The sequence below is a fragment of the Micropterus salmoides genome, unplaced genomic scaffold (assembly GCF_014851395.1).
Source record: "Micropterus salmoides isolate LMB-PRFRI ecotype aquatic unplaced genomic scaffold, ASM1485139v1 Ms_hic_scaffold_4, whole genome shotgun sequence".
Lineage (NCBI taxonomy): Eukaryota > Metazoa > Chordata > Actinopteri > Centrarchiformes > Centrarchidae > Micropterus > Micropterus salmoides.
Window position 1 is genome coordinate 6,754,200 of NW_024043372.1, and position 18,232 is coordinate 6,772,431.

The following is an 18,232-nucleotide window of genomic DNA, read 5'->3' on the forward strand; positions in this document are numbered from 1 at the left end:
AGAGAGAGAGAGGGACTCAGAGGCAACCATTAGAATTGTCCATTGTTCAAGTTATGGAGACTAAAAGATGTGTTAATCCATCATCATCTGACCACACACACATTCAAACAAGCACGCACGCACACACACGCACACACACGCACACACACGCGCACACACAGAGCGCTGCAGCAGCATAGTTCAGATTAGTAATCCTGTCAAACACACTCAGCCATGCTAACGCTAATCCACAGAGGATGCTCCCCACAGCTGCTGACAAACTGTACCTAAAAAAACTAAGCCTTCAGGTCAACTCTGAACTAATAGACATAACCAGTGTTACATACATGGAGTTTGAATATGTGTACATATGCTTGAAATGTAAATTTCTTTACATGCAGACACACAAATACTGCCTCAAATATATATATGCAAAGGGGGGAATAGTTATTTGTATGCGTACACACACACATGCACCCACGCTCAAACAGCGATCTGTACCTATGACATGTACACACGCACAGAAAAGCAGCATTTAATATGCCGTTCAGGGCTGCTGCAGTGCGTCGGTAGCTAGGAGAATCAATCTTCTCTCCATTTGGATGAGATTATGTTTTTAATATCTCTGGTTTTACCCTTAATTCCTCCCTGATAATTTTATCATGCTCTCCAAGTAGGAGAAATAAAAAGGAGAAAAAAGTGCAGAGAAATGTAAAAATGAAAAAGATATTATAGCGCACACATACACACTCACAAAGCTTGTTTGCATTCAGGAAAACAAGACATTCTGGGGATTACTGTCTTTTGGAAGCAATCAATATCATCACCAGCCCAATGTTGTCACGATTACTAGAAGCACTAAGGAATTCCCATTTAATACATTGATCTATTCTGTATTAGTAGTGAAGGCAGTTTTTCCTTAGACATACCACTATAGGACAAAATTAATATATTGCAACACAATATTTTACTTTCTCTAACCTTTACATGCAGGACTTAAGTAAAGTAAATGCCATCCTGCTCTTACACATAACTTAAAGTAATGGTGATCAACATTTTCAACACAGAAAAATTAAAGAGCAACAGTAAGCAAGAGTACTGTAATAATTAAATAAACCAGAACCTACTTTGTTGAGGGAAAATATTTTAACAGTATATCCATGTCCCCCCAAAACATCCACCTCAGTGGTGCTGAACCAAAAGGAATACCTGAATAAAGACCAGAAGTGTTCAAACACAGTTCATCTCTCCTCTGCTTTACCCAAGAGTTTATTTCTAAGGTGCTGTATATTGACAACATACAACCTAGACTTTGAAACCAAATTTTATGTTATCCTACTCTGAAATGCTATTCTACTGAAGCTCCAAATTTCTGTGTATAGAATAATCTACCAAATGTTATTTTTTTCCCCTCAGTATCAATAAGCATGTATTGTATAGTATTGCAGTATCACTTCCCATCTTATTTAAGAGAGAGTTGGTATCTGTGTATTTATGTTTCATGTAGCTACCAGTAGCTGTGTCCATGCCTACAGCAGTCCCCTGGTAGGGCAACGTATCATTGTGAAGGCCAAGTGGTTGTAAATTCTGGTGTCTACAGAGACAGTCAGAGCAGTTATACCTCTCAGATCGATATTTAATGTCTCTCTCGCTTGCATGGTAATGGTGTCTTCTGACCATTACCATGCAAGCCCACCCTACTCCCCTCTTAAACACTGCATGTATGGATGAGCACAGCTGTGTACAGCAAGAAATTAGGTTGATAAACAGATTGATTGTGGGTATACTGTAAGTTACCTGAGGATTTGTAGTTTTGTTGTTGTAGATACTGTAAAAGCACATCTGAGAAATCACATTTCACAACAAATTTATCATTTACTGTGTTTATATGTTAAAGATTTACTACAATATTTTTGAATTAAAACAATTTATTACATTTTATAAACACATTCTTCCTCATCTTGATCTTTCTGGACACATATTCGGTTGACCATGGCAACATTACCCATTATAAACCAATAAAGGCAATAAAGACCTTTTCATCTTGTAATGAATAAAGGGTAATGGTTTTAGGTAATCTGTCTTGTGAAAATGAAATGAAAACTTCTGTAACTGCATACATCTAAGTCCAAACTTTTCAAGGTGACAATTTGATGTTTTTAGTCTTATCAACATTTCACAAAATAGGACACTGTGGCTGACACTTACTTAACAACAAGGGCGGACTGGCAAACCACCAGACCGCTAATTTTGTGGACTAACCCATTTTTTGATGTAACTGGTACTAAACCAGGTATAGTCTTTGCCACAATGTTCATCAAAAGCAATTTGGGTCTGATCATTAAAGTAGCCCGATGTGAACACTGAGTTTTCAAGGTATGCTATGGCTATGGGTGTACCCTCAAAAACTCTAGAGAAATAGCCTAGGCTAGCTACACTAATCATAGCATGTACAAATGTACAATGCTGGACAAAAAAATAAGCCTAGGCTGTATTTTTAAAGAATAGAATGAGATATAGTTTGCTCAAAAATTGAAATTTTACATTTAGATTCAAGCACTAATCACATCTAAAAATGTCACACACACACATATTCACTGAACTTGAACGTAACCTACAACAATGAAAGTAAGTAGCCCTAGGCCTAGGCCTATAATGCAAAAGTCCAAAAAGCACTCATGGCCTACAAAAAAAATATTGATTACAATGTTCAGTCACCGGTGTCCATAAAGCAAACAAAAATAAACGCATCTCTCTTTCAATAATTTCTACTAGATATATTTAATATTTTCTATTGGCCTAGTCTATAAAGAACAGTCGCAGAGATTCAACTCTGAAGCCGTTGCCATGGTTACTACATATAGAGTGGTGTTTCCTTGCGGAGCGCTTGTTTGCCTTTCTGATCACATGAGGAGCGCAGTGAGACCACGCGGATCTAAAAGAGTTTGCAGGAGAAGAGTCGCTCCCTGTCTGAAAAGGCTTTATACACACAAACGCTAAATAAAATGATGAACCTGAAAATGAGCATAATATGATCACTTTATGAGCTTACACACAGTTGGCCACAAGGGGTTGTACCAGAATAGGTTTACATGGTTTAATTTTTAAAAAAACACCATGAACACTCCGTTTTAGCTATGGAGTGATGCATCTGACTTCTAAAAGTCTTTAGTGATGCAGGCAGTTAACGCTACAGTAGCTCGGACCTGCCGCTGTTTGCTTCATAACATTCAACAAAGTTATAACTGTGCTCTGTCTCTACATCACAGTAACAACTTTATGTCCGTTGACTGTCTGGAGGGTAGTTAATGTTTGGAAGGGAGAGGAGAGGCAGCAGGCGGATATCTTGTCACTGTGTGCTGCAGCTCAGAGTGTTTTTCCACCTGTTTGTTCGAGGGTGTGTCTAACTAGCCGCTAGGCGAGCATTATGATGTTTTCTTGTGACTTCACACGGAAGTGAAAGAAAAGGCTTTACTACAAACGAGCTGTATTCAGGCAGTTCAGAGCAGTATTTTCTGTGGGTGATGGGAACTCCCTTTGGGGTGGACTTTTTCACTTTGCAAAACTATTACATGCACAAAAAAGATATATAACTCAATAAAGGACAGGGAAAAAGTCAAAAAGCATAATATGACCCCTTTAACACCGGCAAAGAAAGAGAGAGGGAGATCGCAGACAAGGTGGATGCGCCGATGGTCCCACTCGCTAGCCATATTATCGCTGCTGCTTAAGTTGACAATTACCAGGCCAAAACAGTCCTCAGACCACCGGGAAATCTGTCAACTCTCCCGATGGCCAGTCCTCTAGTGCTTAACAAGTACTATTTCCTGCTCAATAAATATTCAATATAGAAGTGAAATGAATAAAAGCTGGATTGCTCTTCAACCTCCACATGCTATTAATCCATGTGGTGTAATTATCCTGTAACGCAGCAGGTAAACTGATTACATTTTAATTACACACTGTCTTCCTGTCCTTTATTACACCAGGCAATTATTTGTGGTAAAGTACTGGCTACTGAACTTTATTTACTGTCAAGTTCCTAGGTGAACTGGTGTGAGATGTTGGAGAATTGTCCTGCTAGACATTTCCATTTGAAAGATGAGTACATTAATTTGGCCAAACATATTGTTAAGGTAAGAAGCCCTCTAAACTCTAATTTAGGGACCTGATATGTGCCAAGAAAATAATTCCCAAACCACCTGCCAGTGCTGGTGGAAAGACAGCAAGATAGATCCATAAATTGTACATACTTACGAGCCACCTGTTAGCTGACCATACAACAATGAATGAAGCCACAGTAGGCTTCCATATTGGGTTTGCACAAGTTGTCACTCAATGCTATTTTGCTCTGACAATTTGCTTCATCTCAACTTTTAACCCCTTGTAGTGGATACAGTCTCATTAGATCACTTCTCCTCTGCTACGGTCAAAACCCTGTCAGAGTTCACCTGATTGGCTGAGCAGCTCCTGAGCTGGCCAACTGCAGCGTTAAATGGAGCTGAACCCATTGCCAGATGGGGTCCTCTACTGTTACATTATGAACTGTTGAACCCAATCAGCACGTGGGCCATGAAGTGTGAACAAATGGGATCACACTGTAAAGTGTCAGGTGATACACATTGTGGGACACTCAGGGGGGATTTAGGTTTAATATACCTGTGAGGTGATTACCAGGGCATAGACTACAGGGAAATACGTGAACTCATCACTTGCATGATCGCTTGGGCTCTCATGTAACTATAATGTTCTTGACAGACACAGACAAGCGCTTAAATTCACACTTCTACCTCTGCTGATTACAGGGCCATGGGCTATCAGAAAGTGTCCATCCTATCGGTTATATTCTGATAGTGTTAATGGGATATGAAAACAACAGGCCACACACATGTCATGGCAGATTGTCTAAAAATGAATTCGTAAATACTTAACTTACTTAATACTAGATTCTATTGCTTGCAACAGATAGGTAAAATTTTGGGGTAATAATTGAAATACAAGCTCAGTTGTATCTACAGTCTGATTAAAGATAAATTAAATCAAATAAATACACCTATAGAGGGATGGGAGAGCAAAAAATAGATGCTCCTTAATAAAAATGATTAGTATGATAGAATGATAGTAATTCTATACTAACATATAATTTCTAATTGTAAGACAGACACATAGCACATCAGTGCTATCAGAAAGACTCTCCTTACACCTCTACTCAATGTCTTTAAATCAAGATAATAAATCAGCTAGTGTGGTTACTCCTGAACAGTTAACTAAGAGTCACAGTTTTATTTTTTTTTTTCTACAGTGTACATAAAACAATGAGGATCCACAGAATATCATGCTATGCACTGTGTTGAGAACTTTCAAAAAGGACATCCAAAGTATATCCATTTGGAACTTAATTTCTCTATTAAAATGTCTTTGTGATATCTCATTTCTATTGAAAACATGCAGAGAGAAAAGGCTGCGTTTTCATCTGCATTAAAGCGCAGGATTGAGAGTGACAGATGCATTTTCTTTTCTTTCTTTTTTTTTTTTTTTTAAGACCATATAGCTTGAAGATGAGGTCCGTGATTGGGTTGCAAAGACTGCGAATGTGTTGTCATTGAAGGCATTCAAATTTTTTAAAGGAACATCTCGTCACTGCAGCCATTGAGGACTGCGGCAGCTATTACTGAGCATGCCAAGGTTAGGTGCTTAAGCCGTTAGCTCAGTGGATTCCACTGCCAACCTTGTATTGTTATTGCAGAGGGGGCGAGGATGAGAGAGACAGGGGATTAAACTGAACTCCCACGCAGCAGTATTACTCTATTAATCAGCTGTCTTTTTCTATCAAGGTTATAACAAGAGGCTGTTTGGTGTATGTCTGTGAGAGAACGTGCATTTAAGTGTAGGATCCCAAGGCCGTCCACTTGAGAGTTTCTCGTCTTTCTCTTTACAGTCTTCGTTTTTTTTCTGTATCTGGTTATGTGACCTTACTTTGATTTATCCTTCCACAGAGGTCGGCAACTATATTAATAGGTTAGTTAGTTTGCTTTTCTTTTCTGTTGAATAGAGCAGCGTTTCTTTGAGAGTTTAACATGTAATTTGGACTAGAGGTTGTGGTTGAGGAACACTTGACACTCTTTCAGTGTTAAAACACAAGATCATCTGAAAATATTTACTGGCTTCAAAAGAATGTCAAGTGGGCAGTGGAGATGCAGTTTTGTTCCGTGGACACAGGATGATTGTGAAAAAGACAACATGGACTGTACAGTTCAGGTGTATAGCTCATTCTAAATGCTTTTTAAAGTTTGGAAAAATTTAGTAAGGTTGAGTAAGTAATAAAACGTTTTCCTCTTTTTTTTAAATTTTCTACACCTGAAAGAACATATTTAAAAAGGGAGAAAAATGTTTAAACTCTCAAAAGGCATCAAATATAAATGTATTTTAGCTTGGCATTAACCTTAAATTACTTGATTGTATCATCAGAGATTTATCATCAGATCATTGTTGAAATGAGAAAGTCTAAGCAGCATGCAGGAAGTCACCTCACAGCATTCAGAGGTGACACTCTCTCCGTCTTTACTTTTACCGTGCCTTCCTTCTTATCCACTGACTGTACCTTCCCTCATTGGGTCTGTTGACAGTCAGTTCCTGGGCACTACATCAAACCATACACTGACAACAGTGCTCTTACCTGCCTGAATATGTATTGGTCTTCTGTAAAATCCACACTGCACACCAGCCTTGCATTCACCTTGCCCAAGTTTTGGTTTCAATCCCCTCTGTTTGTTCATTTGTTTTCCAACTTGTTTTTATCCTTGTATTGATTGGTAGTGAATTGTTGAGTGAAACAGAGCCAGTCCTGCATGTGCGGCATTTTCTATGTGCATGTATAGAGTTAAAACCTTGATGTCTTTCTATAACTTCTACATTTGTGCATTGTTTCTTCTTTGGTTGTTTGTAACCTGGAAAAAAAACCCACTTCCTTTTATCTATTTATCTTTAGCGTAGATTGCTTGATTTGAAATAGAAGATGAAATAGCTTAAATTTTTTAAGCAACAAGATTTTTTTTTCCCCATGTCCATGGTCCCCGCATGGCTGTATTTCACTGAAAAGGTTTATTCTATGTTACCTGTGCTACAGGATGTGATTTTCTATGATGTTCAAGGATGCAAAGCATTTTGCCAGTGGCGCCTCCAAATGAGTCTAACTGTTTTGTTCCAAAATGAAATATTCACATTTGGCAAAAGAAAAACACCAAAAAAAGTATTTGGTTTTCAGAAAATTTACCGTTTAAAGCCTGAGTTCTCATAGTCTTTTGAGAAGTGCTTAAACTGTAATTAATAATATCCCCTTGAAATTTCCTTTTTGGAACAAAAACCTTCACACTTACTCCTGAAAATAAACCATTTTGTATTTATTAGCATGTTGCTAACGTGTTCACCCCCCCAAGGATGTTTATAAGTTTGTATGGTCTTAACACATTGTGTTAATCGAACATATGGATGAAGTGTCCAGCATATCTTCACCTTGGGATCAAGCATGTCTAGTGTGTTAATGTTTGTAACTAACTAATATGTATGTTTTGTGTGTGTATATACTGTATATAAGGGAGAGTATGTTTATCAAGGATGGCTGCCAAGGATAAACCATCATCTCTATGTTCCTGTGTATGAGTGTGTATTTATGTGTGTATGCATGCATGAGTGCCTAACTGTATTTGTGTGTTTGTCGATGAGTGTGTTTGAACCCATGTGTTTCTATTTGACAATATGTGCCTGTCTGTTTGTATGTGGTTGCCTACCGATGTGACTATGTGCATACCTGTGTGTGTGTGTGTGTATGTGTGTGTGTGTGTGTGTGTGTGTGTGTGTGTGTGTAGGTGCGTCAACCCAGGATTCAGATGCAATGGAGCCAGAGAAGCAGGTTGACAGCACAGTGAAAATGGCTGGAGTCATTGCAGGGATCCTGATGTTCATCATCATCCTCCTCGGCGTCGTCCTAACCTTCAAACGCAGGTAGGTAAAAAACCTGAAATCAGGACCTAGTTGCAGCTTAAAGGTGCTATGTGTAGCATTAAGAATAGTTAATCATCAACACATCTATTTTGTATGTTCACTGCAATTCCCTTAACCCACTGACAAGATAATCGGTAGCCTCTCTCAGACCATATTAGTTTGACCATATTCGCTTTGAGTTTTGAGTTGTAATGATTTGCTTTGTGGTACAAAACAGGAAGAGGATTATTCCTTCACAAGAAACTCAGCTGAAACTTTCATGGTTTCTGGTGACAGCAGGTGGTGAATAGAGCCAACAAATGATTAAAAAACAGTTAAAAGACGCCAGCATTACAAGCACAATTGGCATTAAGAAAGAGGCTACCAATCATCTTACAATAAGCACTTGGACAACTGTATGTGTTGATGAATATACTCCTACATTTAGCATCTTTAAACCATTTAACTGAATAGATTGATAGATAGACAGATCAATGGATATACCTCAAAATTTGAATGTCCTCATTCAAATTAAAATGTTTTAATTTAAAATGTCCTCATAGTTGATAATGTAGGCAGAAATTAAAATGTATGGACAAACAGACAAAGAGATAGGTTGGGACAGCTTTTAATTATTTTAACATTCTTTATAATGTGGGGAGAAGGTCAATATCTTGAGGTGAAGGAGATCTCAGAATGTTTAAAAAGGAGGATTAAATCAGCATTTTATATGTTTTCTGATTGTTAAAATTGTGAAGGCTACAAACTTCTTTTCATTTCTTAAGGCAATATAAAAGGTCAGAATTGTGCAGTAAGTCAGGAGGTGTACTTAATCCTTCCCAATGCTTAAAGGCAAAATTAATAATGTTAGGTGCCCAAAGTTTATATAATTGTAGTACTTTTTTTTTCCAGTTAGCAGGCATACACAGCTTTCTGTGTCTTTGTTAACATGCACACTGGCTTGCCACCATCACCTGCCTTTCTTTCCTTTTACTTTCTCTAATTCTCTATATCATTTCATCCATTGTCCCATCCATCTCTACCACACTCACATAATGCTTATACATTTTGTTTTGCAAGGACTCACATTTGTTTGAATTTTTTGGGTCATTTTTTATGTTTTTGTCGTACTTCACTTGAAACTTTGCTGAGAAATCCAAAATAAAATCTTTAGTGTAGTGTGAATAGTGCAAATATAAAAACACAATACGTGCAAATGCTGTGCAAGTGCTTACCAACAGCCACATTGTGGAACTTTGTGTGATGTTTGTAATTAGCATACTGCATAGCATAGCATACTGTAAATGCACTACAAAACTTAGACTAGAGCTACAGGAAGGTGTAAAAAATTTAAATTGCTCAAGTTGGATTTATCACATCTCATGCTATTATTAATACTACAGCCATCAAGACCTTCCAGCACAGCTCATCTATCAAGCTGCAATTTTCATACTGACATTCCTCCACAACGAATTTTGAATTACTCCACTTATGCTACGTTAACCAGCCACACTGAGAAAGAGAATCTAATCTAACTGAAATATTTTATGTAACAAAAATAATATAAAAAAAGAACACACTATGGATGTTAATAACCTCCAGAACAATCAACAACTCTCCAGAACAAATTTTCAGTATTTGGGAGACATTTTTTACTCTTTACTCTTTGTTTTCTTTCATGGGTCACTATGTGGGAGTTGTCATGGTCAGCACATAGTAAACTTTGAAAGGTCAACAAGATCATTTGTAAGTCTTTTTATTCTGACCTTTTTAGATGTCTTAGGTACATCAAACGTTGTTGTTATGTGGTTAACATTATCTAGTGTATAGCCTATGGTATGAATCAGCCTGACCTGGAAACTACCCCTGGGGAGAATTTTTTTGAGCTAGTTACATTCGTATATATTTGCATCTTGGAACACAGTATACAGTACTCATAGCATTTACACACCCTGTTGATAGAAAACAGGGCTTTGTATTTGGTCAAGGAGACCAGGACACTGGACATTTGTGCAGCAAGGAAATAGTATATGTTCCAAGATACATCTATTCTATATCTTTCTGTAATGCCACATATGGAAACAAATATGGTACAGTGATATGAGGCCACATTAGCATAAAATCACATATTAATAATACAATTAAAGCCAAGTGTAATGTTTGTTTGTTTTTCACCACAGACACACAAAGTACTTGGGCCTAGTCATAAACAACAAGGGATCATAACACTCAGTGCAAAGACATTAATACAGGGAGGGGAACAGGCTGATACTTTATTTCTAGCCTGAAAACAACATTATAGCCATTTCAAGAGAGCAAAAGAGGTTGGGGAGTCAGAGAGGGCAGAGGGTCAGTTGGCAATGCTAATCAGAGGCTAACAGAGAATATCCCAAGCACCAAGAGGATAAAAATCTATCAGAAATGCCAGGAGTAACAAGATAGGTGTAGGTAGAGACTTCTGAAGAGGGGGCAGGTAGAGAATACAGGGGATGATTATAATGGGGAAGCGAAAGGAAAAGAGGAGAGGATGGAGGAAAATACATGAGGTATTAAATATATAAAAAATGAAAACAAGGCAGCACTGGTTAACCCAGGGGTCAAATGGATATGCTAATCAGATGCTAAGTAGGCTAACGGGGCATAATATACATAAAAAGGCCAATTGGATGGCAAACACCACCATAGTGGATATAGGAGAAAGAGGAGAAAGAGGAAAAAGAGTGATGATGCAGAAGAAGGGAAAGTAAAGAAGTAAGCAGTTGAGATGCTGCTCAGATGTTCATATGAACTCAAGCTAACCCAGGCCATCAGTCAGGTTTAAAGATCTCTTACAGGTCAATTGGAGTCATGGGACACATGTAAAATTGAGATAGATAGAAAAGAAAAAGCCAAGCAGATATGGTAATGATCATGGCATAACAGAGAGAATATAAAGAGAGGAAATTGAAAAGAAGTTGCAGAGAGGAAATAGGAGTGAGAGAAAGTATCCAATCTAGAGAAGAGAGACACAAGAGAGAGGGAGAGTAAGGAAATACCAAAAAAGGTAGGGATAACATGATACTAAGAGATAGTGAAGGCACTTGAAGACAGAAGAGAGCAGACAAATATATTGGGACAGTGAGAGGTTTATTACCATATCATAGGCTGTTTTCTGGGATCATCTATATTTCATTCCTCACACTTTAGCCAGTTGTCCGGCTGGCAGAAAAAGTGTTTTCTAAATCTAAAGTGTTTTACATGCCTTTCAGAGCCCATAAATTATTCCTTGACAAAACTTTGACGGGAAGTGGAACACAACTCTCCAATTAATCTTTCAGAACTCTGTTACATGTGTTCCAAATGGACTTCATTTTTCAAGGAAAAGCCTTGCGATGTTGCTGATAATGTGATGTAAAAGTGAATAACACTGGACATTGCTGAAGTCTTAATGGGGATTTGATGTTTCTACAACCAGGTGGCCCCGAGGGCTCAAACAACTAGCACCGGAAGATACACTTTTCATAAAAGGGTTGAGAGGAGAATAGATGAATTATTAATGTCCCTAAAGCTCCCTACATACTTACTTAGTTTTTGTGTGATGCCAGTGAAGAAGCCCTCGACTAAGTAATTGAGAAAAGGTGATGTCTCTGAAACTGAAAATTGAAGGAAAATATGTTGTTTAAACTTTTTTCACCCCTATTTCCATTCATCCAAGCTCTTTAGAATTCTGATCCTGCCACCATGTTTTGTGATTTAAGTTTATGTGAAGCTTTTTTACTGCTTTCATGACCGGGTCAACCTTTAAAAAAAAGACTCAACCTTGATGGGCCTACTTGGTAGATAGCAAAAAAAAAAAGATAGAAGACAGCTCAGAAGTAAACAGCTCAAAGAAAAAGCAAACAAATTAAGATATATCAGCCAACAAGTAAATACATTTTTTGGGTCAAGCCTGGCTATGTGAGGCACATCCAGACATCTAATGCAATGCTTGTACTTCATGGCTTTTTGAAAATCTGCCTTTTCACATTATCCTTTGTATTCTGGCCTTAAATATACATTTGTGCAGAAAGTTTCATTCCAAACCTCATCCAAATGTATTATTATGGAGATTATTTGTATACTTATTACTACAAAACAGTGTTTAAATGAAACAATAACAATACATTAAATTATTCTTCGTAGTTCTTGTATTGATACGAGTGGCATATAGTGCTTTTAGAGTATGATCAAATCCTGTCTACAAGTTTTAGCAGTCACTAGGCTTGTGTTTGATCAGCCAGCGACATTAAGCACTGCAACACTGGCTTATGGGCCAGGGGGTCCTGGGTCAACAGGAACTGATGATGTAGTTCATCAGCATATTCGTTCAGAAAGACTATCTTTCTGCCCATCAGTTAAACAATGACTGTTGAGGTTCTTGGAAAGAAATGACAAAGGGCTGTATCAAATTACTGAAACTGACTGAAAATAACTCTGTGAGCCTGCTCTGGCATGTAACGAATCATGATGTCGCATAGAGACTGTAGATGGAGTATGACTTGTTATCTGAATCACAGTAGGCCTACCACGGGCTATTGATGCTGCTAGACAAAATATTAGTCGCCACCAGATCTGTCTACACACTCTCTCTCACACACACAAAGGCATAGCACTCACACAACTATGGCTATAGTTGACAAGCAAATGTGGCATTCCAGTACGAATGAAAGAAAGATGTAAATGTACACACACACATGCAAAGTCACAGATTTGATAGGAGATATACACATTGGAGTAAATGTACATGCAAACACACAAAGATTAATCCACACAGCTACACACAAATACACATAACACATACACAAACAGAAGCAAATCTGAAGCACAGAATGTCCAATATTTTAATAGTGATGACTTTGTTGGTGTATTTAGCAGAACAGTTAGAGAGATCGTGTGTGTGTGTGTGTGTGAGAGAGAGAGAGAGAGAGAGAGAGCTGGCAGTGACTGTTTTGTTTTTTTTCGTGGCTGGATGTAAAATACTGGTGTCATCAAGGTCAGTGTCATATCACCATCTCTTTTTTTATGTGTGTGGGTGTGTATGTTGACCCCCTGATATTGCTTATTAAGCATTTGAAGCCAAAATTGACTGGGGTAGAGCCATGGATTGTTACACACATGGACACACACAGATTGAGAAAGAGGGAGAACTCCAGATGGGTCTGTGGACAGAAATGGTTGCAAACACAGACACACTGCTCTCGGCCAAGCGCAGACCAAAATGTTTTCTCATCTTTCTGGCTCTTCAGTGTCCTTGATAGTAACACTTCCTTTTTAAATTCAGACTAATTTATTTCTGAATGCTTATGTGTAAATACACTCTATTCTTTCCCAGTACTACCAGAGTCTAAATATGTTTGCTATATTGTCTGCCAAGAAGAGAAGGCCACCTTAGATAGTGGATTGTTTTGCAAAGTTTCCTATAGCATTTTCATCAAATGGTCCTAAACAGTAAAACCATGTTGTTAGTACAGTTAATGATATAAGTACAAATACAGATGCACAGGGTTTGGTTTATGTATATTGCTTTTGCTGGTTGAGTAGCTGAGTGTGTGTTACCAAATTGAAATTAGTTATTCTAGAGAATAGGCATACTAAACAATGTGCTTGTGCAATGTAGCTCTCAGTTGTGAGTCATTGAGTTCACCAGATTCAACCAGATTTCTGACATGTTGTATATTAGACATCCAGATCCTGTAATCATTGTAAAGTAGGGTTGTCCCCAACTAAGTATCTCTATTCATTAATCCTGTACATTATATATATATATATATATATATATATATATATATATATATATATATATATATATATATATATATACATATAAAATGAAATAGTCCTGTATACTGTACATTTATTTTTTACAGCATCATATGTAGATATTTATATCATAATAGGCTATATATTAACTTCTTGGGAGAAAACTGGTAGTTCTATGTAAAATCAGACATTGAGCATTCCCATATTGTCGAAATGGCTTGATCCTCGTTTTTGTAAAGATTCGACTGTGAGATTGGCAGTCGAATCAGGCTCCTAATGAAGCATCGAAATCTTCAACCCTTTGGGGTCACCTCTAGTGTAAAGGATTAGAGAAACCTGGTTACAAGAGCTAGATTTCCACTGGAGAAACTTAATTTCTTTACCACGGATATAATGTATATACTGTATAGTATTATCCTAACAGTGATTTTACAAGTAAATGCGCAAGGGAAGGTAACACAGTCACAGTTGTTGTTGCCGTTGGATGAAAGGAAATATCATAAGTGGCATCCTTTTATCAAGTACAATAAAATCTAACGTATAACTATAATTCAAACTGATCCTAAATTAAAGTTTAAATAAGTCAGCTGAAAGTTAGAATATGTGAGTAGTTAAAACACATTGCGCTGTAAGGAAAATTGTGCTTAAATGGTATTTTATAAAGTAGCTCAATGATTTCTTTGTAAATTTCTTTCAGTTTGTTTTACCATGTGCCAAGTGTACGCAGATACAGAGCACCATGCTTTTGCGTGAATATTGTACAAGAACATGTGCAAATTGTGCATCCATTACTTTTCTGCTGATCCATTCCAGCTTACCAATCACTCTCATTCTCTCAACAACATGTGTGTGTATGTATAACAACAGCAACCGTAACATTAATAAGCAAACATCCCATGGCTTCATATGATATTTTCTCCCTTAAATATCCTGTTGGTTTTCCACTTTCTTGAAACTATCTTAAATTCATATGTCACTAAATACTGTATTGCTGTTTTTCTGGAAGAGCAATGTACATCAGTCAAATGAGTGTTGTGATCGTAAGTTTATGCCTCCCAGTGAATAATTAAAAAAATAAATTTGTCCCTTTTGCTAAACAGAAAAAAAGTTTCAAGGATTTAATTGAAGCGCTCCTCACAATTGCTCAACATTCTACTATTAACTTTGGTGAAATGAAATCACTGGTTTTCTCTCTACAAGAAAAAGAAAATTATTTAAGACAGTTTGACAATAGTATTTCACTATCATCAGTGATGACAGGATTTCTTCAAATTCAAAGACATAGGGTAAAATGTATTTTTTCTACTCAATATGGCTTTAAGCTTCTCTTTACAGTCCTATTGACTGAAATAACTTAATGTTTCTTGCGTCTCCAGACTTGTTTTCTTTGTAAAGTTTTTATGGGGCCCTCTTTGAGAAATTGAGAAACACTCTCTATCTTGATACATCACTTAACCCTTGCTAAAAATCTACTGACATCCCAGAAACTGGCACACAGTGGTGATTTATGCTGCAAGACAAAGTCTGCTTTTCAACCCATACGGGACAGGTCTGACCTCTTCACGGCTGCCAAAACAGATAAAGATTTGCCTATCACAACTCATTCCTGTCACAGTTCTCCTGTCACAGTTCTCCAGACATAGACACAACAGTGTGTGTTTTGCAATGTGCAACAGTTTAAACTTAATGTTAAAGGATTAGCAAAAAAGGATTGTGATTGTCACAGCCATGCAAAACAAAGAGAATGGGAGTACAAATGTTTCAGCGGTGAGTTCATTGTCTGTATCAGACAGCCATGACACTGGATATATGCCAGAAAATAATAAAATTACAGCTTTTTTGCCTACATGGATTCAGGCTGAGAACAAAATGCTGTAAGCAATTTTACCATAGCTAGTGAAAACAACAGCAATGCTGGAAAAGAGAGGCAGCAGCTTTCAGAGCTAGGTCCGCATTTTGCTTCGGTGTGGTCAGTGTCAACCAAACAATAACAAAAGGGAATTAATTGAAAAATGAATTGAGGGAATTGAAAAAAAGATAAAAAAAAAGAAAAAGATCTCTCAGGTTTTTCACCACAACCTTTCTAAATCAAGTCTCACACCCTTTAATGTCTTTCTATATCTTCCTGTTTCCTGTCTTTGCTCCACCCCTCCCTGTCCTGTCCTGTACCTGCCTTGCCCTTGCTCCGATAGAGAGATTCACACATGGAGAACTCTGAGCGTGGGGTATTGTATATTCACTTCTAGACATCAATGCATCCACTCCGTTCCTCACTGAGACTCTCACCTTGCCTCTTCTGGCTTTCAGTAGTTTTCCAAATGCATCTTATGACTAAGGCTACACCTGGAAAATGGATGTGGTATTTCCAGTATTACTGTGATTGAAAAGTTAAACTCCAGGGAAATAACATTTCAACCCAATTTAGGCTATTTATCTTTTCTTTTTTTTTTGCTACCTCTCACTGTTTGAGCTCTTTAAATAACAAGTATCTAATTTGGAATAAAACTCTAACTTAGCTTGGGGTAGCACACACCTTGCCTTACCTTTTAACAGCAATAATGTGCTGACAGCGTGCGCATTCAAGTTGTATTTGATGTGGTTACAAATCTCAAAATTGTTAAAAAGAGCCACAGTATGTGCTGGCCTAAGGAACAGTCAAATATGTTTTGGGAGCTACACATCCTTTTTCTGTAAGAGTGTGAAACATGAAAAACATAATACTTTAATCTCTGTGGCACTCGTGTAATTTTCTCCTTTAGCACTGAGAAACCACATGGAGTTTGTGCTTCTCTCGCTGTGATTTATCGCCCAGATCTGTGTCACTAAGTGGGTGAAATTTAAGTTTTCCTATTCCTTTGAGAATCTAATGCAAGCCATTATAGAAGTCCTCATTTATGCACTTGTTTTGCATCTTCACCATATTAGCATCAATTGCGTGTATTCATCTGTTTTCTGTATGATGGCTGAATTTTTATTGTAGGAAATAAGTGCAGTGATGTTTGAGCAAAATATTCAGGTGTAAATGGGACTTTTAAAATGGCTACATGTGATGTTTGAAATCATTATTATTTAACAGTGAGACAAGTTAGTTAATGTAAGATGCTTTTGGTAAACCTTCTCTGATATATTTGATTATTTATTTCAAGTCATCTGTGCATTTACATCATTATTGCACGTCATCTGTGGTTTCAGATTTATTTATTTATTTTGTTTTGTAAAAAGTGCACATTTAAAACAAATACCATAGCTCCATCATCTGTGAAGACTTTCATTGCATCATAATTTTCCTCTCATTGCCTCAGTATAGTGAGAGATCTTTGGATTGTCCGTCCAATACTTCCTTAGTCATTTGCTGTTGATGCATTGTCAATAATTATGTTGTTTGCAAAAATGCCTACACTTGCAGTCAATTTTCCATTAAAAAGAAAAAGAGAAAGTCAGACAAACAAAAAGATAAAGTGCTCCAGATTCTGCTGCTTTCTATAGTGGGAGTACGTTGGCATAATTGATTACATCTCTCCAAAATGCAAACAATCATAGAGGATTTTCAGAAGCAAGAATCAAGCCAGCCAGCCGCCCCCAATATTTGAAAAAAAGGGATAAATAATTAGTGCAACTTTGTAGATCATAAATTATATGTTTGGCTTCAACAAATATAACAGAGTTGGGAGATTAAGAGGGAGATATGTGGTAATATCTTCCGGAATGAAATGTGACGGTTCACAAATATCTCCACCTACACTATCCTGAGCTCAAAGACAATCCTCTCAGTTCCCGTCATGGTAGCAATCGCTTTGGAGTCATATTTCTCTAATAAAAACCCAGCCTGCTTTTAAAGCTGCAAATCTTTGTACTTCAACCTGTATCTCTGTGAAATCCTTGGTTTGTAAATTTATGTTAAGTTGCGCTTTTTAATTTTAAAGAAGTTGTTTGACATTGAACATATTTACATTACATTACATATATTCATTTAGCTGAAGCTTTTATCCAAAGAGACTTACAATTGCTATATATATATCACAGGTTGCACGCCTCTGGAGCAACTAGGGGTTAAGTGTCTTGCTCGGGGACATATTGGTGGATGTGTCACAGTGATCACAGGGTCTCTCACACCAAAGCAATGTGTTTTATCCACTGCACCAGATGTGGAGGTCATGGTAGAATGGTTTACATTAACTAAACCTCACCTTAACCTCAACTAAGGAGGTTTTAGTTTAGCCCTGCCTTAACCTTAAGGGTCCTATCTTACAACCGGTGCCAGGTGTAAGTCCTCTTTTACACCCAGCACTAGGTGTAAGATAGGGCCATTGGAATGGAATCGTTTAAATGACTGTCAGCAGCCTTTCTAAACCTTAAAGTAAGAAAGTGAGAAAACACTCATACATTAATACAACACACACTAAAAAATTCACCTGGAAGACCCACAGTAGTTCATCATAGTTTATAACAAAGCAGTGCATCGTTTCCCAGAGGAGACAAGCACAAATCAAATAAA

At 37.4% G+C, this 18,232-nt stretch overlaps 1 protein-coding gene across 2 annotated transcripts in view; it reads left to right on the plus strand.

Annotated features, from left to right (window-relative positions):
- The window catches only part of ptprt (protein tyrosine phosphatase receptor type T), a 328,330-nt gene that overhangs the window by 214,309 nt on the left and 95,789 nt on the right, over positions 1-18,232 (plus strand). For both annotated transcript variants that reach the window (XM_038696881.1, XM_038696882.1), the window contains 2 exons: positions 7,845-7,980; positions 15,930-15,962. In XM_038696881.1, the coding sequence (XP_038552809.1) occupies positions 7,845-7,980; positions 15,930-15,962 (169 nt within the window). The remainder of the gene's footprint in view (positions 1-7,844; positions 7,981-15,929; positions 15,963-18,232) is intronic.